At 41.9% G+C, this 23438-nt stretch overlaps 1 protein-coding gene across 1 annotated transcript; it reads left to right on the top strand.

Moving 5' to 3' along the window:
- Window positions 1–5757: 5757 nt before the first annotated feature.
- Window positions 5758–23105, top strand: FAM189A2 (family with sequence similarity 189, member A2). Its single transcript, XM_010290074.1, has 10 exons — window positions 5758–5769; window positions 10537–10647; window positions 12478–12606; window positions 13373–13480; window positions 13593–13711; window positions 15098–15227; window positions 15864–15939; window positions 19556–19681; window positions 21495–21778; window positions 22917–23105. Exons 1-10 carry the CDS (start codon window positions 5758–5760, stop codon window positions 23103–23105), a joined length of 1284 nt encoding a protein of 427 aa, XP_010288376.1.
- The last annotated feature ends 333 nt before the right edge of the window (window positions 23106–23438 follow it).

Genomic DNA, 23438 nt, shown 5'->3' with positions numbered 1-23438 from the left:
CGGGGAGAAGCCGCCGGCCCTGCCCGCGGTGCTGAGGTCAAGCTCGGGGTCACACGGGAAGCGTCGGCACGCACACTTCTGCCAATACTTTTATCAGGGTGATGGCATGAACCCCAAGGGGGTCACCAACGTGGAGAGGGCTAGACTAACCACGTGTCACTCGGGGTATAGGTTAGCCTAAAAAACATGCTCAGTTATTACAGAATCACAGAATCATTAGGGTTGGCAAAGACGTTTAAGATTCTAAACAATCAACCCAACATCACCAGGCCAAATAAACCATGTCCTGAAGCGGCATGTGCACACTTTTTTTGGAATACTTCCAGTGATGGTGACTCCACCACCTCCCTGGGCAGCCTGTTCCAATGCTTGACCACTCTCTCAGTAAAGAAATTTTTCCTAATATCCAATCTAAACGTCCCCTGGTGCAACTTGAGGCCATTTCATCTTGTCCTATTCCTAGTTACTAGGCACTGGTGAGGCTGCACCTTGAATACTGTGTTCAGTTTTGGGCCCCGCACTACAAGAAGGATGTTGAGGTGCTGGAGCGTGTCCAGAGAAGGGCAACGAAGCTGGTGAGGGGTCTGGAGCACAAGTCTTATGAGGAGCTGAGGCAATTGGGGTTGTTCAGTCTGGAGAAGAGGAGGCTGAGGGCAGACCTTATCGCTCTCTACAACTACCTGAAAGGGGGTTGTGGTGAGGTGGGTGTTGGTCTCTTGACCCTCTGTTCCCCTCAGAAGGGAGTCGCCTATGACAATTACCCTCCTTTTTTTCTTAACAGAGGAAGCCTTGATGTGTGGGGCTGGCTGACTCACCCCAGGCAACCCCCTGGATGGACCACGATCTTCCCAGGGAAAAAAAAAAGTGGATGAGCTTATGACGGCTCTGTAAAGAGTAGTGAGAGAAATTATTCCATCCCCGTGGGCCCCTGGTGTAAACTGTGTCTTTATAAATACCGAACACAGAACAGTTTGTATTGCAGTAGTGAGTGGAGGTTAATAGGAGCAGGAGTAGTCAGATGGATGGTGCCCAGTCTGTGGGCCCCTGAGCGATGAGCAAGCCACGTTCTTTGGCAGCTGGTGTGAGCAGCCTCAGCCCACCCCTCGGTTTAAACATCTAAATTACATTTCCAGTGTCGTTCACAACCTGTGGAAATGATCCCCAAACCACTCGTCATTGAGCAGTTCCTCTTCATGTGTATAACACAATGCTCATCCCCAAAAGTACAGACAGCCTTCACGGGGGTTGGGGGGATGGCAGTGAACCCACACCATCCAAATGTGTGTGTTTGGTATCTCTCTTGTGATCTTTCATCTTCTTTTTTTTTCTTACCCTAGGCTAAAACAAGTTTAAATACATGTAAACTATGGACTTCCTCTGAACCCTGCACACAGAACCATGCTTATGCTTTTAAAATATTTTAAAATTACACATGTAACACAGAAGTATTCAGTCTCCTTAATAATGCAGAAGAGTGTTTACTTTTTTAATGCTAGCTGTGAAACAATAATGTATTGTCAGAAAAGTTTCCAGAAATGCCTTTCAGCTGTAACAGCATGACTGAAAATTTTAGTCCAGTAGCAACCTGGAAAGGTAGAGGCAACTAAAACCTGGAACTGAGGGTATTCCTGGGGTTTGGTTTTTTTTTTTTTCATTCTAGGTGCAACATGCTGATTATGATACACTGGTTAAGTGCAGATCAGGAAAACTTTGAGAAAGACTTTCTTTTCATGCATCTTGAAGCTTTAACAAATGTAATGAAAGAAGTCTTGTTGTCCTTAAGGCAAAACAGCAATTCACATCAGTATTGATGCAATTTGTTATAAAATCATGTGACTATTTTGCACTTGCAGAATTAAAGAAATAATTTTTTATGAAACTGCAAGTTATGTATGTAGTTTTGCAACATCAGTGATTATATCAGTAGGTTTTTTGGCCAAGTCGTAGATGCATGTTGCATTAAATCAGATTGATCATGTCAAGTGAATAAAGTTACAGAAGGGATTTATTAAAAGTGCTAGTGGGCAACTTCCTCTTTTTAATCTTCTTGCTTCTTTTTTAGGGTTGGAGTTTGATGTGAATTGGCCTAGTCACAAAGTCCCACAAATTAAAAGTATACCTGCTTATTTGCGAGACCTGCTGAAAAACTGATTTGCCTTTCTTTATAGGGTTCCCATCCTTACTGTGAGAGAGTATTTGGGTATACTATTTGCTTCAATTCTACAGCAATGCTTTCTCCTTCCCGAATTGTTTTGGCCTTTAAGGTAAAGAGTCACAGGGTTCAGTTCTGCAGTTCAGCAAGTTTGGTCTAACGACCACGGCTGCAGAAGGGCAGGCTTTTACTTTCTCTTCTTTCCTTGTGCTGGTACTGGCATTCACCTGAGAAAATATCAGGGAGATAGTTTCGGTTCTCTTCAGTGTTTTTGGTAAGGGTCATGCTCTGGGAGTTCACCGAAATGCTTGGAAGAAGACCAGAGTCATCACAGGAGTGGGTACTCACAGGCACTTAATGAGTGATGAAGTGGTGCCTGAGGATGGAGAAGAGAAAGCCAGTTTTCAGATTTCCTTAGCTATGTTGTGGAAAACAAGTACTCAGTCAGCTGAAAGTAGCTTTTTAGGCAATCATTGAGGTTGGAGTTGCTGGCATAACTTCTTGTCCCCATGCAGGTTTTCTGGGAGGAAAAAATAAGAAAACAGCAGATTAAAATTTGGTTATGTTATTTCACAGGATGCTCTTAGGAGTGAAGAACCTCATCAGCACAGGCTCTTACTCTCTGCTTCAATGTGCCTCTCTGTATCTTCCCGGCATTGTTGTACCTTTCATCACAGCAGTGATAAACAACCATGTAAACGGCATTTTATGAACAGTTGTTCGCTTCTTGGTGATGATGTGTTTTTTCATGTTGTAGGTAATCTTATCTGGAATCTTAGGCTTGATGACATGGAAGAGACCAGTGAAGTTTTTGGTAAGTATGGATTAAAACTTATTGTAAGGAAATTATCAGGAGATGATAGTGATTTAATAGTCATTGGAAAAAAAAAAAATCACTTCTTTCTCCTTGAAAAAATAGACTATACTGTTGAGTCTCTCTTTTTATTGTAGAATCATAATTATTGAAAGAGGAGTCAAAGCCCATGAAAGGCTATATTCTTTCCTGCACAGATGGAGTCCCCATTAAGGGCAAGAGCAGACCACGTCTGGAGGAAGCATTAATGTTTACAGAGCACCTTTTGTGTTTGCGTAGGTGTAAGAAAGTGCTGGTTTAGTATAAATAATTTAGCTCTCTGAGGCAGTGCTGCTTAAGCTTAAACAGGCGAGTTGGTTTTAAAGCTTAGCTCAGTTGTACCGCTTCAGTGTCTGATAGCAGGTTTGAAAGCTAACCTAAGTATTGCCACCTTACAGTAAGATTCCAGTGTTACTGTTTCAAAAACAGTTGCATTACATTGCTCTGAGAGAAGTAAATTGATGTGTGGGGTATATAAGCTCTTTCTGTTTGTAAGTGAAATCTGAAGCTGTGTGGCTCTCAATGAGTTAGGACTTGAAAAAAAGTGGTTTTCAAGTGTTTGTTTGCTTATTGTTTGGGGTTTTTTTTCCCTCCTTACTATCACTTCTGAAAACTTTTCCCAGGCCAAAGCAGTTTTTTATTTTTATGCAGTGCTTCTTCAGGATCCGCATGGTCATCAGTGAGGAGTACCAAGGATCAGATGTGTGAGCTGTGGGTGAATCGCTGTTTCTCAGTTGGTGCATTGGTTAGCACAGGCAGAGCAAAGCAAGTTTTCTGCCAGTGCTGTGGACAGAAAGAGGAGCTTGGTGTCTGGGGCTCGCAATCTGGAAGGACCATATTTTCATGAAAATAAGTGTAGATGCCACTGTCTCAAAATGCCTGAGGCTTGCACAGTGCTCCCTGTTTCTATACTGCCTGTGTTCTGTGCTGTGCCTACAGCGTGTTGTTGCTCTAGTTGCCTTTTGTCTGTTGTTGCTCTTTCACTCTTCCATATTCTCCTTGGTATAAACTTTATGGGCCCTTCCTCATTTTACTTAAATATGAAAGCATCAAACTCCTTCTGATCCTTTCATTTTTATCAGATGTTCTTTAGGGTCGTCAAGTGCTGGAACAGGTCGCCCAGGGATATTGTGCAGCAGATGGTGAAGTTTCTGAGATGAGGCTGATAAAAGCCCTTAGCAGCCTGTATGATCTCACAGCTGACCCTGCTTTAAGCAGGAGTATACAACAGAGTCTTCCAGAGCTCCCTTGCAGCCACAGTTATTCTATGATTTTGTGATTCTATGAACCTGGGTTTGTTTTTTTCTTTTTCTTATCGTATGTATATTTTATAGAGGTCTGATTTTTGAAAGCCAGATTAGATCAGACTTGACATTGGGAAACATTTCTTTACTGAGAGCATGGTCAAACACTGGAACAGGCTTCCGGAAGAGGTGGTCGATGCTCCATGCCTGTCAGTGCCTTAAAAAGAGGCATTTGGACAATACCCTTAATAACATGCTTTAACTTTTGGTCAGCCCTGAAGTGGTCAGGCAGTTGGACTAGTAGGTCCCTTCTAACTGAAATATTCTATTCTATTCTATTCTATTCTATTCTATTCTATTCTATTCTATTCTATTCTATTCTATTCTATTCTATTCTATTCTATTCTATTCTATTCTATTCTATTCTACTCTACTCTACTCTACTCTACTCTACTCTACTCTACTCTACTCTATCCTATCCTATGTGCAAAAAAGGAAATTAGCATTATACATTTCATGAGGCTCAGGAAATCATGCACTGAACTAGCTACAGTCTGTCAAGGGCAGATTGTTAGTTTCTGTAAGCATATTTATTTTGGGCTAAATTTCTAATATATCTACCCTCTGGTAACTTGAACATTCATAACTAAAACTACAAAATGTATTCAGAACTAAAACCTATCCCTTTTCCAGCTGTGACTGCTTTCCCCTTTTTTTACTTCTTATACAAGGTCTTTTGCACTTATTTCTTGTAAATACACTTCTAACGGATTCCTCTCTCCCAACTTTTGGACTGAATCCCTTTTCCACTTGCCTGCACAGAGCCACCTCTCTGCTGTGAAGGATGCACAGATCACACAGCTGTCTCCCTGACAACCCTTAACTCAAGCAGGTTCCAGGTAGAAATGCCTTTATGCAGCCAGTGAGCTTTGGAAAGGATTGATTACACTTGAAGGTGGCTTTATAAGATTGCTATTGAACCTAGATATTTAGCATGTTGTGTACCTCTGCTAGAGCCATGCCAGAAATCTGAGGAGTGATATCAATTACTGTATTTTATTTTGCAGCAACTTATGTCAGCATTTAGTTGTCTTTAGGCAGAGACTTCGGACTGTGCTCTACAGTTAAAGTGTAAAGTTTGTGGGATTAAGTGATTGTTATTCTTTTTCATATATAGTTATATGTCAATCTACAAATGCTCTCTTGTTCGTAAGGAAGGGCTTCTTCTCATCTTTCTTTTTATGCAGAACTATTTTCAGTCACTCAGTTCAGTTTTGTAGTTTCTTCAAATTGTGCAAATACCCCCTGGAATTCTTCATATGTATCCAAGCTCCCCCAAAATAGCTTTTTTTAAGGGTAGGTGTTTGAGCTCCATCACTTTGCCATCTCTCCTTCCCAGAGCTGGGTCTTGAACAGAATTACAGTGACTGGTGAGTGCTACACAATTTCTCCTGGTCAGCTGGTCCTCAGAGCAGTTTCTGGTAGGGTTTATGTTTAAGGACGTGGTAATGCTGCTTCTCGTGGCTTCCTGTATTATCTTATTTTTAGTTTTGATTGCCAGTTTTGCGGTACTTAAGGAATTTTTAAATGCAATTCACATTTATCTTTGCCCCCTTTAAAAATACTGATTCTTTCCAAAAGAAACGTGTTTGCTACTCTGATTCAGGATTTTCATCTCTGAAACCTGCTGGAGTTACACCTATTTGCCTGCAGCAACTTTGCATGGCAGCAGCCTGGCTCCTCCACTAAAAGGGTGGTGTCTTGGCTCACAAAACCTTTCTTCTCCCTTTAGGTGATGATTCCTTACTGCCTGGGTTTGTTTCTTTGCGAACAGCCAGGCTGTCCTATGGCTGCCACTTCGGTTGGAGGCCTTGGTCATGGGGAAAAACAACCCTGTGATGGCAAAGCTCTGGTGCTGCTGGCGCTTGGAGAAAGCACAGGGCTGCGATGTTGTGGGAAAAGAGCTGGGGTTGGGCTGTGGTGTCAAAGGCAGAGGGGGCTGCTGTGTTTTGGTCACTCATGTTTTTCCCCTGGAGGGGAGAAAGGAAGGAAGACCCGTTAGTTACAGCTGTAGTGGACCTTCAGTAGCACCACTTGTGAGAGGAGTCCAGTGTCGAAGAGGGATGGCTGTGATAAGACCTTTTAGTAAATAAAATGGAGAGGCACATCTGTTGGTTTTTGCCACCCAGGTTTCCTTACTGGGTGGCAAAAGGTGGGAAGGTACTGGGTAAATAACAGGTCCCAGAGACAGGGTACTGCAAGACAAAATCAAATTGTAATCATGTCTTTTGAAGGATGTTCTTGCAGGGCAGGCTCGTCCTTCAGCAATACAGCTGCTGAGAAGTCTTGGCTCTGAAATCTTAACTTGGTTTTAGTTGTCTGAGGCTTTTCTGTTCTGGGTATCAGTTGCAATTGACTTCAGAAGCCAGGTTGTAACACTTAGGCTCTGAAGCTGATTTTTCTTCCAGAGAAGAAGCTTCTTCCTGTGTATGCCTGTCCAAATACATTTAATAGCGAAAGGGAAACTTCCCCCTGCAAAATTGTTTGGGTATTGACTCTCGAGGGTTCTGGGCTCGATGTTACTCTCTACTTGCATAGAAGCTGGTTTCTTCCTCTCTGCTCCTAAACTCCTTCCTTACACAGGGCTTTAAATCTTATTTTTAAGTGAAGGAACCTAACTTCTTTCAGAAAGTGTATCAATTCCGCATTGTTGGTTTGATTGCATATGCACTGAGGGCAATGCACATATTCGGTAGGCCATGCTTGCTGTCTTAGCCTCTGTCCTTACTTCTATACCAGTTTGGACTAGCCAACACACTGCTGTGAGCTTATATTGTATTTCCAGGTGTTGCCTGGAACCGTACGTGCTTTGCTGAATGCAGAAGCATTCTGCTAGTGAAACGTCCTTTCATCACGTAGAAATTAGTTGCGATCTCGTAGAGTGTGCTTTCTAGGAGGCTTTCTGATTGTGGGGTGGTTTTTTTTTGACCAACTGTGACAAAGACTTCAAGTTAAGCATATCTCTGGTGTCTGCTTGGTGCTTGAGTTTTGCTGCTAAAGAGAAGATTTAGCTGTGATTGCATGAAAAGTGACAGGAGTGCAAGTGTGCAGGAAGATGCCAGGCTGTTACGCTGGGTAGAGTGTAACTGCAGCAGCTGCAAGAGCTGGGGAGCAGGTCGGTACCCACAAATGCATGGGATCAAGAAATTAGTGGATGCAGGCTGGGTGAATGCAACTGGCTTTTAGCTATGTCAAGTGCTTTATGGTTCTGCTGTTAGCTTAAAGCACCCGATAGCTCACCAGAGCTCGGCCCAGGCATAGCACCCTAGAGGCACCTTGAGCACGGGGGAAGTGCCAAGGACATCCAGGTGGGCTTCCCCTTCTGCTCTCCATCCCTCCCTCCCTGGAGCCCACCACCAAGGGGGTGCAGAGACAGGTGCACATCCTGGCCTGGCCCCACATCTCTCTGCCCTGCCCTAGCTCCTACCAAGCCCCAGCTGGAGCATCTCCTACCCAGAGCCACATGCACTCCCTCTGCCCAGGGCCCGTTCACAGAATCATAGAATCATAGAATCTTTGGGTTGGAAGGGACCTTTAAAGGTCATGAGCAGGGACATCTTCAACCAGATCCGGTTGCTCAGAGCCCTGTCCAACCTGACCTGGAATGTTTCCAGGGATGGAGCATCCATCACCTCTCTGGGCAACCTGTGCCAATGTTTCACCACCCCCGCTGTGAAAAAATTCTTCTTTAGATCTAGTCTAAATCTCTCCTCTTTTAGTTTAAAACCATTACCCCCTGCCCTATAGCTACAGGCCCTGCTAAAAAGTCTGTCACCATCTTTCTCATAAGCCCCCTTTAGGTTCTGGAAGGCTGCAATAAAGTCTCCCCAGAGCCTTCTCTTCTCCAGGCTGAACAACCCCAACTCTCTCAGCCAGTCCTCACAGATCTCTGATCATTTTCGTGGCCCTCCTCTGGACTCACTCTAACAGGTCCATGTCTTTCCTCTTCTGAGGGCTCCAGAGCTGGACACAGGACTCCAGGTGGGGTCTCACCAGAGTGGAGTTGAGGGGCAGAATCCCCTCCCTTGACCTTGGTCTTCTGGGCTGCGAGCGCACATTGCCGGTTCATGTCCAGCTTTTCATCCACCAGTGCCCCCAAGTCCTTGTCAGCAGGGCTGCCCTCAATCCCTTCATCCCCCAGCCGCAACCAAGGTGCAGGGCCCTCATGAGGTTCTCATGGGCCCATTCCTTGAGCTTGTCCAGGTCTCTCTGGGTGGCATCCTGTCCCTCAGGCGTGTCAACCTCACCACTCTACTCGATGTTGTCTGCAAACTTGCTGAGGGTGCACTTGATCCCATTGTGTCATTGTTGAAGATATTAAAGGGAACGGGTCCCAATACGGACCCCTGAGGGACAGCAGTCATCACTGATCTCCATCTGGATATTGAGCCACTGACTGCTACCCTCTGGATGCAACCATCCAAGCAATATGTTGAAACAGCTTCTATTTCACGTATAAAACTGGCTAATTTCTTGTTGACAGTACCCTGTGTCGAACACAGATGAAAAGCTTTCTTCATATGAAGTCCCTATGCCTACCAATTTTCTTTTTTTTTCAAAGTAGTCTAATCAAAAGGGTAACTGAGATAGTCTAGAGAAAAGCATAAGAAATAGTGTTGATTCATTTGAGTTCTGAGCAAGGAGTTAATTTCAAAAAATTATTAAATTTTGTGTTTGTACAGAAAAACAAATGGCGCTGAAAGTGCTTACTAACATTAAAAACTTCTTATCTGTGGTTTTATGATATTTATAAAGCTAGGAGAAAATACTATTCCTCTTAATATTGATTGTTCTCAGTATGTTGAACACAAAATAGTCCCAATCCTATTCAGAGAAGTACTAATAGCTACTTTAATCATTGGTTATTTGAGGTTAAAACCTGCCTTGTGTGATAATGTTATCATCAAGCTTCTGTAAAGCCTACTAGTAATGAGATGTTTTAATTTAAGGAATGAGCTTGCACAGTAATGCTTTTTGGCTCTTGTCCATTCAGGGGTGATTATTTTTCCCTGAACCTCCGTAAACGGGATCATAATTTGTGCAACAGCTCTGATTTATTTTTATTCCAGCTTCCTAGGTAGCTAAGCATGGTACGTCAGCTAAATTAATTTGGAAAGCAGTTGCTGTCTTTGTGCATGTTTAGGAAGTCCTTATTGGTGGATCTGCTGTAAAGTGGTCTGGAGCAGCACTGAGCCAGTGTCCCTCATGATTTCCCTCTCTTCCTCAGGTTTTTGTCACCTCCTGCATTTTTAATTTAGGCCACTTTGATATAAAGGAATCTGAGTGAGCAGATTGTTATTAACAATTATTCTTTTGGGCATTAAAGGTCTGATAACTTGCTTTGTAGGATTGAGTGCTTAAAATGTAAACATGTCAGGGGAAAAATCTGTTATTTTTATTTGTCTCTAAAGTAGCAGTCTTACCTATAGTGCTCTCTCCTGAAGTACAGAAAAATTTTGCATGTATGAATTGGGACAGTAAAGTTCTTACATGTGTTTAAGATTCATACCCCAAGTCTCACGTAAGGGCTCATTGCAGATTGTAAGGGCATACATGAAAGTAGGACTTCATTTTATCCACTGCTTCTGCTTGTCCTTTTTCAAGCATCTATTACTCCTGCCATTGCTGGTCTTTCAGGTGGTTTATAACACTGAAGGTATTGTCCAGTTTATGAATGGAGGTGTTCTGGTTTTAGTAGCCAGGAGGAAATAAAATCATATAACCAAAGTCCCTCAGGTGTCTCTGTCCTCACTGTAATGGGACAAATATTTTTCATTTCTTTGTGCTGCGAATTAGTTTGGGAACTTATATGCAGAATGAATGTTGTCTTAAGATGTTTCCTCTTCAGGTTTCTTACTGATCTAGATGTGTTGGGAGGTAAACTTGATGGAAGGATATGACATACAGTGGAAGTTGGACAGCTTGCAAATCATACTTTGCACTCCAGAAAAACCATTAGCTGCCTGTAGTTTTCAATAGTTGCATGTGTTTTATTACTGCACAACTAGTGCAGTATAAGGAGAGAGAGAAGACAAAGGTGTTTGGAGTAATCATCTACTGGGTTCAAATAAGACACCCTGGGGCACTGAAGTCACAGGGAATTTTGAAAAGAAGCGGGGTGGTGTTCCCAGCTTCGGTTTGGCAGTGGGATTTACGCTGCCATATGTTCTTAGAGTCTAGTTCGTGATTCTGATCCCACTGCTGTTAACTTTGTTTTGACATTCCAGGCTAACCTGTTTATTCTGCTGTCTATCATCTGTTTTCTGCTGAACCTGGCTGGATTTATAGTAGGATGTCAAGGCATTCAGTTTGTGTCCAGAGTACCCCGATGCGATTCGGTGAGCAGACATACTGATTTACACATATTTCTTCACGGCATGCCACATAAGCTTGCCATGCTGGGATCACAAAATGTGCTAACGTAGAGGTGCAAGTAATGCAGCTACAGCGTGGTGGTGGGAAAAAACGAAAGCTCTCTGTTTCAGCCCTTGATCCAGTTCAAGTTGTGAACAGACACTGAAATCTACAACAGCATTTTTATTGTCCGAGTTCCTAAACGCTTGGGTTTTTTGAGTTGGAGTCTTCATAAGGTGTTCAGCTCCTAAAGCTCCTAAAGCTGTTTTGAAAGGTTTTCCTCCTCATTAGAAGACCATGCTTAGCCCAGAAATGGTTTTACTTCGTTGAGAGCTGGCCTCTGTTTTCAGGGTCTGAAGACACAGCTGATTCGGTATATGGTATAAGGCTTTCTGGATAATTTTATGGGGCCATGTAGGAGAGAATCCAAAATACATCTTTAGAAAATCCCCGTTGCCAGCATTACACACTGATTTTAATGTCATAGTCATTAAAGAACTGGCATAAAGGATTTTTATAGTAACGTGACAAAGATAGATAAACTGTTGAAAAAAGCCTGAGTGGGTACTGGTGAGCTGCCTACAGAGAATTCAGTCAGTATAATCTGTGGGTGGGATTATTTTTCCTGGTTTGCCTCACCTGGTGAGGACAGTTTGTGTTGATACCTTACAGCAAGAACTGTGAGGAAAAAAATTAAGATAGATCAAATCATACTGGCTTTTCTTCTTCTTGAGGAAGAAACAATCTGCACAAGAAAGAAAAAAATTTCAAAGGATTTTTCTCAAATGGGTGTCATCAGAAGTAGGAGAATGTCTATTTATGAACCAGAAACCATGGAATAATTGAAATTGAATGGTACAGGTGATAAAGATGATCATGTTTAAAGCCTTGAAGGACTTCAAGGGTTAGTGGAAAGATATTTGAATACTTATTTTCATTAATTTATTGCTTCAAGAAAGCTATTGTTCTTTCCATAACGTGCCAGTAGGTGTTTTGCAGTGAGAGTTCATGATTACAAGCACTGGACAATCGAGGTTCATCCAATATCAATGTGCTGAAGCAGCACTAAGAACTATTAATGTTATTCCAGACAAGATGGTTAAATGTTTCAGTAAATTTGGAGCCCTCTGTGGCTGGAAGCATAAGGTACAGCCAAAAAGCATTCCTGAAATCATAAATTATTCTGTAGAGTGGTTTATGTAGGTGGAAAACCTTTGACGCTATGACTCTAGAGAGTTTGACAACTAAAAACCCCAATTATCTCTAGATACAGAAACATTGAATTTCTGTTTAAAAACTAAGATTACAACATTAATTTGAAAGTTACAAACAATAGTGGTGTACATATGTAACTACTACTGATTTGACTAGGTTGAAATTATAGTTGTGGGTTTCATTCCATCCATGGAGGTGCAAAATATACTCATGAATCAAAGAAAACCTGTACACTCCATATCAGAGGCTTATACCTCAGTCAAAGAAAGAATTTCCAAGCTGCTATGCATCTGAAGGAGCATGGATACTAAAATTGCTTAGCAATCAGTGCAGCTTTGATTACAGCTAAGTTGTATTTAAATGTCTTGAGCTTATTATCAGTAATGCTTCCTTTTCGAAGGAGAAGTATGCATAATATAGCTTTATAATGCATGAATGATTGGTGTACTAAACTGTACAAATTTCATTTGACGAGCCTGTATTTCCAGAATACTTTGCAGTCAGAGGTATAGTTTGACACATAGGCTCTATATTATACAGGTAAGAATGTTGCATAAAACAGACAAAAAATTAAGAAGTGGAGTTTTGTGTTGTTAAAGGTGAATATGGGTGATAACAAGATCTGTTTCTGCTGTGAAGAATCTCATCTCACTGGATGCGCAGGAGAAGAGACTGCACTGATGCTATACCGTGTGATGTTGTGCAGTGTTGCTTACCATGTGCTCAAGGTACCCTGCACACGCTGCTTACGTGACTGCTTTGATAATGTCCACACTTGTGTGACCGTGCAGTGCTGAGGTGACTGCTGTGTTTACTGTGAAAAATGCTATTATTTTTCTGGTCTTCCACACTGTTCAGAAGCTCTTTATAATTCTGTAACGGGCTTTTTGTTGCCCTTCAGCTCTGGGTTTTGACCAGTGCATTGCAATATGTGCTTCCTGTCCTTCCTGGGTTTTATGCAAACCAAAACGACACCTGAATTCAGACAAGATTACAGGGTAAATATGGTATAAATTTTAGCTAATGATTTGATGCTTTCACTGGTCTTTTGATCTTCTCAGCCTTTCTTGGCTTACATACTACTAAAATGCAACTTCCAAGCAGCATCATCTTCAAATATAGTGCTTTAACATTTCTTTAATGGTGATTATCTCACCATTTCGTGAGAAATCTGGATTTCCCACAGAAAAGTTAAGAGGAAGGTTATAATTCTTGGATGAATAGGTGGACTATAAATCACATCTGAGCGGTATTAAACCCTTCTAGATCGCTCTGTCAGGACACACAATAGGGCAAAACAAGCTTTTGCAAATTACTGCAATCTTGGAGGTTACCTGACCTGAAGACTTCATCACATATGCTCCTAAGAAGTAATTCTCATGGTCATCCTTGTGTTTCCCGTGTTTGTTTTTGCTTGTTTTTATTACTATTATTTTGACATTTACAAATACCTTGATTTAATCTTTTGGTTTCCATCATCTTCATGTTCTTCAGAAAGTTCTCTTTGCACTTTGTGCCCTGAATGCTATCACCACCACAGTTTGCTACATAGCGGCTACCCTGCATTACTTTGAGAATTTTTCTACAAGAAGATCCTGCACTGTAAGTGAGCGCAAGGCGTTGCCCACTATAAGCAGCGGTACTAGTGGTATCACGAGATTACAGCAATTTTTTATATCTAAGAAGGTTTTTAACAGAACTTTCCTTTGATTAGGATGAATCTCAGCTTGAAGACCAAGATGATGTTTTGGATCCTGATGATTTTGTCCCACCTGTGCCACCTCCCTCCTATTTTGCAACTTTTGATTCATGTGGCGCACCAGTGAGTCGCAGGTAAACCTCTACAGTCTCTTCCTTTCTTTTAGTGTCTCTGGAAACACTGCATAATCTTAATTTTTTTAAAGACCACTCTCTCTGTTGTTAACGGAAAAAGGTTGGTGACTTTAGAAAAAAAAAAAAGGGAAGAAAAAACCTGTTGAATTAGGAGGTAGCGTAAATACAGTGAATACAGTGTGGATGAGAGGTATAATTTTGTGCGTTTCACTTTAGATTCTGTAGGAACTGTTCCTGGGTAAGAGAAATACCGTAATTTGACAGGGCCGAAAACTTTTACGATGCTGCCGGGAGCTGGCCAGGGTGGCCATGGAAAGCCCCGCGCGACCACTTGGCGAGGCTTGTGCGAGAGCTCCCCGAGTGGCAGCCTGGCCGCCCGCGGGTCTTCCTGCCGGAGTGATGCCCTTTCTCTCTTTGGCAATTAGGGCTGACTGAAGGGTGTGTTTTGATTGTACAATTTGATGCAATTTGACATTGTGAGTGGTCAGGCAGGGTTCGCACCCGGTGTTACTGCTGGGCTTCTCGGCAGTGGCAGCGGTGGGATGGAGCGATTTAAAAATCAGCAATTTAAAATGTAATAAAAAGCAGAGTAAATTGAGACACTTTGGGTAACGGACTCCTCTAAAGATTATGTGAGGAAGGTCCCCTTGGCAGCTCTGCTGTTGACCACCACGCTTTGTTCCAGTGTTAATGGGGTAATGTAAACTTAACATTATCAAAATTGGCATTTGCAAAAAAAGTTTCTCCAGGCACTGTTCTGATTTCTTCCCACTCAGAGCTACCTCCTAAGAGGAAAATGATACAGCAAATGGTCTTTGGGATTTCTGCTGTATTTCAGGTTTCAGAGAGCTCTTTGAAAACTGAGAAGTAAGGTTAACCATGAGGTACATTTGCCTCATAACAAGCCTTCGTGAATTGATCAACTGTAACTTTCTTAGCCAAGCATCATCACAGAAGTAGACATTAGTCTGAGTTTGCCTTTTTCCATGCAGCTGTACATGAGATCGTAAGTATCTTGAATTTCAGGCATAATTAAGACTTTAGTAGTTCACAAAAATCTGAGCTAGGCTATCGCATTTTGAACTACCACCTGTATTTGAATCTCTTGAAACAAAACTGACTCTCTGGGAAGTAAAACTGAAAGAGTTGGGCACAGTACTGCCCAAAGATATTTGTAGCTCTGCTGAGCACTTTGGAGAGGCACCTCCTAAGGAGTGATTTGGGAAAACCTCCTGCAGCTCTTTGTGAGTTCATTAGTTGTGACTGAGATCCCAAAATCTGAGCTGGCATGGGAAAACCAGTGGACTTTGGTAGCTGATGATGTTTTTCTGCAGCCGGAAAGCCATACTGATGGAGTTGCTCAGTGTTGTTTGTTGTTTGTTGCAGGATGCTTGGTTCTGATGTGATTCCATTGCCCCATAGCTATGGAGCGCAAATCAAAGACCTGGAAGTGTTCTGCCCTCTGGGTGTACCTCCTCCGTATGAAGCTGTGCAGAGACGTCTCAGCTGTAGGCAGGTATGACCCACAGGAGTTTATAGCATAACTTGTTTTTCTATTATAAAAAGTCAGATTGCACTGACAGAGGCACGGTAAACATGAGTCAGGTATCTTTTCATTTCAGAATAGCAGGAGAATATGTTTTGTTACAAATGTGGCCTGCTGTAAATTTCACATAAGTTTTTAACTAGTCACTTACCTTTATTGTCGAAAAGTTTTCCTCAATTGGAAAACTGTGTCCGAGCATGGGAGAAGGAGCAAAATACACTGTGGAGCACCCTTGTTGCTGGTTATTCTAGAGGACGCCGGTGCTGCCTCCTTGTTTTACTTCCCTTCCACACCTGCACTCCTCCCATGTGGGACTAGGTCAGGGTTTTGCTGTGCTCACTGATCCTTTTTTTCACTGCTGTTTTCAGAATACAGCTGCTTTTTCCCAGAAAATACTTAGGAGGCTAAAATTGGCCGACCTGGGTGGTGAACATTAATTTTAGACATTCATTAGTCTTGTTTTTGCAGTGGAATTAAACATGTATCACATAGTCACCGTGCAGTTAAGCAAAAGTGTTCACTTTCTAAGGTTATATTGCAGTTCTTAGAAAGTACCAGAAAAAAGATGTTGGCTTGTGATTTTTTAACTCTTCTATTTTATTCCAGGAACGTGCACTGCGAATACGTGTCATGGAAGTTGTTGTTGATTTGAGGAAATTGAGTTACGGGTGGAGCTTTCAAGGTAAAAAATAAATACATTTTAGAATTTATTCTAGAACAGTTCTACCCAGACCAGATGACTAATGTAGCAGTAGCATTATTATTTCTTTGAAAGACTGCCACCATATTGCAAGCCAGAGATACAGAATCGTGATTGTTTCGGACCAGGAATAGGCATTAATGTTTAAAATACATAAAAAGTTGTTTGCTCTTAAGATACAAAAAGAAAGATATATTTCCTTCTTAGTAATCTGCAAGTTAATTGTCGACTCTATGTCCATATGTTGTAAGAAATCATGTCCAGCTCCAGTGCTTCCATTTGTTTTGTACACCTGATGGTGCCTGTTGACAATTTGTTGCTGATGAAAATAGGAAGAGGATAAAATGATGCTGTGCTGTAAGATAAATGTGGGAATTACTCTTATTCAGCCTGCGCTGGAAGAATTACTAAATAGGTTCTGCGTAATGGTAAGGACATAGCTAGGCTACATGTAGAGACCACATCAAGCTTGCTCAGCATTGTTTTAGAGAACCATGGAAATGGCTCCAAGTTGTTCTCAGCCTAATATTTGTTGCAGTGTGCACTTGCGGTTAAACGTTATTGGCTCCCAGATAAGTCACAGGCAGCTTTTCCAGCACAGCCCTGGTGAAAATCTGTTTCATTTGAACTTGCCATTATGGGGCAGATTGTCTTTTGTGCAACAAATGGCCATGTGCCCATCTGCACAATGTTCACCCTGCAAGCATATAGAGAGTAAAGACACTTGGGGGAAGGGGGTGGGGAAGCCCCAAATCTGTGGCTTCTCTTCTGCCAACCTACCTCTCAAACTATAGGAAAACTTTGGTGTGAAGTTTATCAGCTGAAATTGTCCCTACTATGTGGTGGCAGGAAAAAAAGGAATGTTTACATAAAACCATACTTCAACCAAATAACAAGTCTTTAACAGTTCTCTGGCAGTCTACCTGAAACTTCTGAAAACAAGTGCTTCGATGCTCCTTGTACCTCATCAGTTGTGATAACCAGAAAGAAATTTAGAAGAGTTGTAGAAAAACTTTAATTCTCAAAGACTTCTCATTGATAAGACTGCTGTTGCTTTCTCCAGGCACTTGGGGCACAAACAAAAATAGGGTATCTAACATAGTGCTGCATGGTGACTGCTTAAAGTTATGAGAACAGAAAACAGGAAAAGAATACTATAGAAAATGCAAGTGTTGTGAAGGAGAGTCATGAAAGTAAAAAAAAAAAAAAAGCCACGATGAGGCATTGTTTGAGTTTTTATTTAAGCAAGCAGACCTGAGCACATGTGATAAATTGTACCTTCCTCCCCACCTTCTTAACTGGTTAGTCCGTCTTTTTTTTCCCCTCATAATAAAAAAGCCTGTAAAGAGACATTAAAGGCTCAGCCTGGCTGTTGAATTCAGATAAAGTGAGCATCTTAATGAAGAAAATTAACACGGATGCTTCTAGATGCCAAGGCTTCCCAGGGGCAGTGAATTTAAGAAAAGGAAATATGCTGAGCAGTATCTCTTCCTTTATTTATATTTGGGGAGGTGTACTGGGTCTGTCCGGGATGGAGTTAATTGTCTTCGCAGCAGCCCATATGGTGCCGTTTTGGATTTGTGACCAAAACAGTGTTGGTAACACACCGATGTTTTAGCTCTTGCTAAGCAGTGGTTGTGCAGCACTGCGGCTTCCTCCACCTCTTACTCTGCCCCCCACAGTGTGTAGACTGGAGATGCACAAGAAGTTGGGAGGGGACGCAGCTGGGCCAGCTGGGACCCCAACTGACCAAAGGGATGTCCCATGCCATATAATGTCATGCTCAACAATAAAGACTTGGGGGGAGTTTTCTAGGGTTGCCATCGCTCAGGGATTGGCTGGGCATCAGTCAGCTGGTGGTGAGCAATTGCTTTTGCATCACTTGTTTTTGTTTGGTTTGTTTTTTTGCCATCCTCCCTACCCCAAGCTGTCTTTAACTCAGCCCACGAGTTCTCTTACTTTTACCCTTCCAGTTCTCCTCCCCATCCCAGTGCGGGGGGAATGAGTGAGCGGCTGTGTGGGGCTGAGCCGCCTGCGGGGGTTAAACCACAGCGGGAGGGCAATACAAAATGAGGGGTATGTTGGAATTGTGGCAGAGTAACTCCATGGGCTGTCTCAGCTGATGTAGAGTAACAGTCTGTAAATAAAAGGAACTTGAGGTCTATGCCAGTAGCCTGTCGCGACAGGGCGTTTGTGTATGCCACCATGATTCCCTGCTGCAGGAGGAGCAATAGGCTTCCCTGTGCCAGCTAAAACAGTTTTACTGACTTCAGAAGAACTCCTGTCAAGCAAAATGAGACTTTCCCTGCTGATCGTAGTAGGAAGACATGCAACCTTCTACTGATGGCAGGGGATGCTTGGCAGCTGGCCTATATCACCCCATACTAGGTATATGCATTTCCAGTATGCACCAGCTTAAGCCAGTTACCTCTCTGACATCTGATACCTTAATATTATGAAGAATTATTGTAAAATCATGAAATAATTGTTTCATTCATCTGTTTATTATTATAAACAAACAAACTTCTCCAGAGTGACAGCAGCACTGTACCTCAAGGACTGACTGCTAGCACAGCTCCACTGATGTTAAAAGGTTTATATTGGTGATGGATTCTTTAATCCTGCCTCATTCTTGTTCTGCCATGTTTTGGCTAGTTGCTGGGTCCCACCTCCTGACTTTCCAGACTGTTATCTGCTTTATATAGGTTGTGTCACTGTTTCTTCTCTTTAGAGATTCTAGGTTCCATTTGTGTAGGAGATAAGGTGCTGCGCTCAACAAGTACGTATTATCCAAGCCTTAATTTTCTCAAATGCTCCACTGGTACATTTCTGTTACAGTAGCAGCACAAACATTTGTCATGTTCTGAATAAGAGACTGTTTACATTAATTTGGCTTTTTGCTCCTGTATGAGCAAGAGCACCGTTTCCTGTAACATGCCAGGTGCCATCAGGTGGAGGTACTGAACCAGGCTTAGTGTGAAATACATAGCTTCATCCTGTCCTGTTCACTAAAAGGCAGTTGTGGCAATCAGAGCATATAATTTCACCCTAAGGAAAAAGAGGAATGTTGATTAATTGGAAAGATGAAACACATGACAAGAATTCAGAAAAATCTTTATTTTCATAACGAACCTCATGAAACAAGTTTTTTTTAATTCCCTTACAGGGACTGGTGACTAATTTATGAGCTACCTACCTGCAAACAGTGACTGAACTCTGTGATCATATGCTGTCATGCCTTGGTACAATTGCTTATATGCAGTTGTGTTTCAGGCTCTGTGAGATTTAGTTTTCTCTCCAAGAAAGCTGTAGCTTCCTTCTCTTCGATCAGGTAGTTTACAGTGATGTTTGTACTAGGCAAAGCTGTATTTTTTTGCTACTCCAGTTGTATAAGGCTGAACAGGTTTTTGCAAATGTTTAAGCTGGCTTTAGACTGGTGTTACTGGTGAGTGTGGGCATATGCACACATACATGCACCTCTAGGCTTTTGTGTCCAATCATTACAACTTTGCACAAAAAAAATCAGTAATAATATCTAATAACAGCTTGTACAGATCTGCTTTGTTCTGACTGCTTTCCTTCATCTTTGCTATTCCAGATTACTCAGGTGAAGAAATTCCTGAGTCTTCCAGCAGAGTGAGCTTTTTGCCTTCAAACTCAAGCGTGGTGCCTGAAGAAAACACGCGCAGGATAGCCTTCAATTTCTTGTGGAAACAGTCTGAAGGTGACTCTATGCTGCACTGCTGGTTGCTTCAAGGTGACTTGCTTTTCTTTATCAGTGCTTATGATGTAATGAGTCCTTAAAAGAGCAGTTGTCAGAAGGCTAGTACCTTTAACATAAGTACCTGTAGAAATCACCTACTGTCTCCAGAGTACCTACTTTACAGCAAACAGTTTGTGCTTTGCTAAATCTTCTCCACCCAACACTTTAGTCTTGCTGCTCTTTAGGCTTTAACATCTAGGAACGGGGTCTGTAGCAGGCATTGCTAGTTTGGGGAGGGGGAAGAGATCATGGAAGATGAGGAGGAGGGAGCACATAGGATTTCCCAGTGTATTTGTACACTGGCATCTAAAGGCTTGAAAGGGCAGTTGTCAATGTGATCAATCTAAAGCAAAATTAGCTTGGATATTTGGTATTAGCCTATAAATTTGCATCCCTGTTCTCACTCATCATAGCATCAAAAAATCTCAAAACTCAACACAAAAAACCCACAGTGGAGAGCTGGTGAAGTCTGTTGCAGCTACTTTGGTGTCAGTGATCCAATTCAGTTGCTGTGGGAGAACTTCTGGTGCTGTAGAGTTCTGATTCTGTTGACAGTCTTAAAAATCCAGTGGTCAAAAGTCTCACAGTTTTTATTAGAGGATATTGGAATCCCCGCTAGTAGCTGTTGATGCATATTAGCACTCACAAAATATAAGCAGGGAGGGGGCATGTTAATTACAACCATTTATTTTGAATATTGGGAGCATGCCTATCTGGATTACACTTACTATTTTGTGGAATGTTTTCATGTCTCTGCTACATCATGTGTTTTCTCTTTTCCTCCTATCGACCTCCACCACAGCACCCCAGAGAGCCTATTCGTAGCTGTGAAAGAGGAGCAGAGCGCTTCTGCTGTAGAGTCCCTCAGTCAGAAGCATTTGGGTGCTTTAGGCTTAGTGTAACTGAGGTCTGTTCAGCACTCAACCTGAGAGTTACATACACGAGTGCTGCAGAAAGGGAACTCGGCTGGAACAGAACAACGGAAGTTGCTTCAACTTAGTGCTCCTCTTGCTGGAAAGTTTTCGATATCCTCCTGGTATTGTTGTGTTTGGCATGAAGCCAATGTTAAAGTGCTTCTTGAACAACCTGTTGGTACTCTTAGGGCCAAAAATTGATCATTGTTATTTAGGCCAAAGGCAGTGGATTTTTATTTGGACTAAAGGCAGTGGAATTGATTCGCTGCTGCCCTTTGTTTAGTCCTTGCAGGGTTAATTTTGATTTTTTTAAAATTATTTTTTAAAAAATATTAAATTTCCACTTTGTAATATTACTAGTTTCCAACTTGACAAGCAATTATTTTCAGATATTTTCTAGCTAGCCCTCTTGACTGGTAATAACTAAGTTGCAAAAAGTTTAGGAGACATCATAAAAGCCTTCAAGCTTTGCTTAACCTGCTTTGTATAACCGTGTGTTAACATTAATACTCAACACTCATTTCAGACCTATTCAGAATAGAAGCAAAAAAGAAAGGAACCAATGTATACAAAATGGCAAATAGTTTTCCCAGAAATGTCCCTCCAGACCCTTTGACATGTGATATGCACTCAATCATAGCTATGTACTACTCTTTCACGGGCATTTTCTCTAGTGTAAATCCAACACAGAGTGAGTCTTGCGTGCTGCCCTGACCACACCAGACCATTATGTTTTACGTGGTTGAACTGTGCACTGCATCATCACTGAATCAGGTTTGAAATCTCAGGGGATACTTGTTGAACAGTACTGTGAACCAAGTGAATTGTTTGCTTTGTTTGGTCTTTGTCTTTATGGGCAGTGCTCAGCTGTAAAGCTGCAATTCAGGCTGAAATAAAATCAGAACTCGGCACTGTCACCTTGTGGGAGAATGTGAGAGCAAGACCTTTGAGGGGAAGATGCCGGCCTTTGGTAGACTACAAGCCTTACACCAACACCAAACATCTTGTGGAGTGGATCCTGGAGGAGCTGACCTGCATCACGGGCCCTGAAATATATGAATTGCTGGAAAATATCAAGTTTATTTTAAGATCAGCTGAGGAACATATAGCAGAAGATATCACCAGTGCCACCCTCCTTGAGCAGGTAGTTTTATTGCTTGTGTTTATCAGGTGATGTGGAAACCCAAGCTGTATAGGGTTACTGTTTGCCACTCTGCTTTGTGTGTCAAAGTTTTTGAACCCAATTAGCTTCCTTCGGTACTTTAGTTTTATTTCGGGAGTGTGTGAGAGGCTGTGCAGCTATGATGTTTCTTCCTTTATCAACGACACAGCCAGGCAGGTTATCAGAAGACTGAAAACGTGAGTATTTAAAAGCTGAAGGAGATGGGCTTCTGTGGTAGAATCATGAACTGTAAATAACATGACAGTGCTTTGTACTGAGCGTGGCAGGGGAGAGGCAAGAGGTGTTATAAAGCATTAATTGCATAAAGCAATTCTAAAGGCTGACAAGGAAATTTTTATGTCAACCCACAAGAAGCAACTTTTTGTGATTGGCTCCCAGGACAAAACTGAGACCTAGAGTACTAAGGGGAAAAAAGCAGAAAGTAGAAAACATGTGCTTACATTAATGAAATGAATATTCAGAAGTTTCAGACATTACAGACTTCATCAAAGAAATGTATTGGTAGCTTACAGACCATTTGGATAGATGAGTTGATTCATGCACGTAACAAGTGATTTGCTATGACAACTGGTTTTGGTTTGAGTTCTCATGACAAACACATCAAAAATTGTAATTTAGGCTCTGCAGATAAAGGGAGATTTCCTACTGCAGCCTACAGGCAACAAAAGCCTCAACAAATTTGACAGAAACAATGAAAAAAAAAATCTGATGAAAATTTAGTTTATCACACTGGTCTAAAGATTATTCCAGGCCAGTGGCTTCTGCAGGAAGCAACATTTAGATTCCTATTAAGCAATACCTGACATGCCATCGTTTGGGGTGAGCTAATTCTTGCATAGCTTTAAAAATAAACAAACAAAAGCCCCAACAAAACACCACCAAACAAAAACCTCACTCCTCTTCCCAAATGGGATTGCTTTTCCCATGCCTCCTTGACAAATAGCAGTTTTAGTCTCAGCTTTTTTTTATTATTCTTTGAAAATAAACACAGCACTACAACTAGCTTCTTCCTAGTTGGGTAAGAAATTATTTTAATGGAACAAGAGCCTGAAAACAAATCTGATTTACATTTTGTTGTTGTTGTTTTCCCCTTCTAAAGGTGATGGCACCTGCCCAGCAAGCTGTGCCATTGAGTGCCGATGTGTTACCTGGATTGCTGCACGTGGAGAACTGTGGTGGCCTGAGTAGTTTCACCACAGATGATGAGCTGGCAGAGAGGGAGATGCCGAGAGCAGAAGATGAACGGCCTTGCAATCTTATTGGCATTGTCAGGGAAACTACACTTTGAGCTGGTGTTTGTCTGTCTTTGAGCTGGATCCTCTTTATTCCTAAGTAAAGCACTTCTATGAGACATACATACTGCACAGGAAAATAATCTCTGACAAGTAGGTAGAAGAGTATGGCAATAATTGATTTTTTTATACCTTCAAGCTCAGACTCTAAAGGGAAGCTCATTCTAAAAAACCTATTAAGCAGATTGCAAACTGGCCTTTACTGGGCTGCTCAGGTACAACTAGTTTGTTTGTGAAATGGTACTGTCCTCTTGCGTCTCTCTGGTCTATCATCAGTTAGGATGGATTTGGTTTTTTTACTTAGCTGAGAAGAGAGATGGCAGAATGGC

The sequence above is a fragment of the Phaethon lepturus genome, unplaced genomic scaffold (genome assembly GCF_000687285.1).
Source record: "Phaethon lepturus isolate BGI_N335 unplaced genomic scaffold, ASM68728v1 scaffold24466, whole genome shotgun sequence".
Classification (NCBI taxonomy): domain Eukaryota; kingdom Metazoa; phylum Chordata; class Aves; order Phaethontiformes; family Phaethontidae; genus Phaethon; species Phaethon lepturus.
The sequence above is the reverse complement of the archived record's forward strand: the minus strand, read 5'-3'. Positions and strand labels throughout refer to the sequence as shown.

What these genes read in the sequence shown, in the direction of transcription:
- FAM189A2 (XM_010290074.1), top strand. An exon ending in TTGCTTACCATGTGCTCAAG is followed by an intron (nt 12,607 to 13,372) that starts GTACCCTGCACA and finishes CATGTTCTTCAG; the next exon opens with AAAGTTCTCTTTGCACTTTG. An exon ending in TTACGGGTGGAGCTTTCAAG is followed by an intron (nt 15,940 to 19,555) that starts GTAAAAAATAAA and finishes TTGCTATTCCAG; the next exon opens with ATTACTCAGGTGAAGAAATT.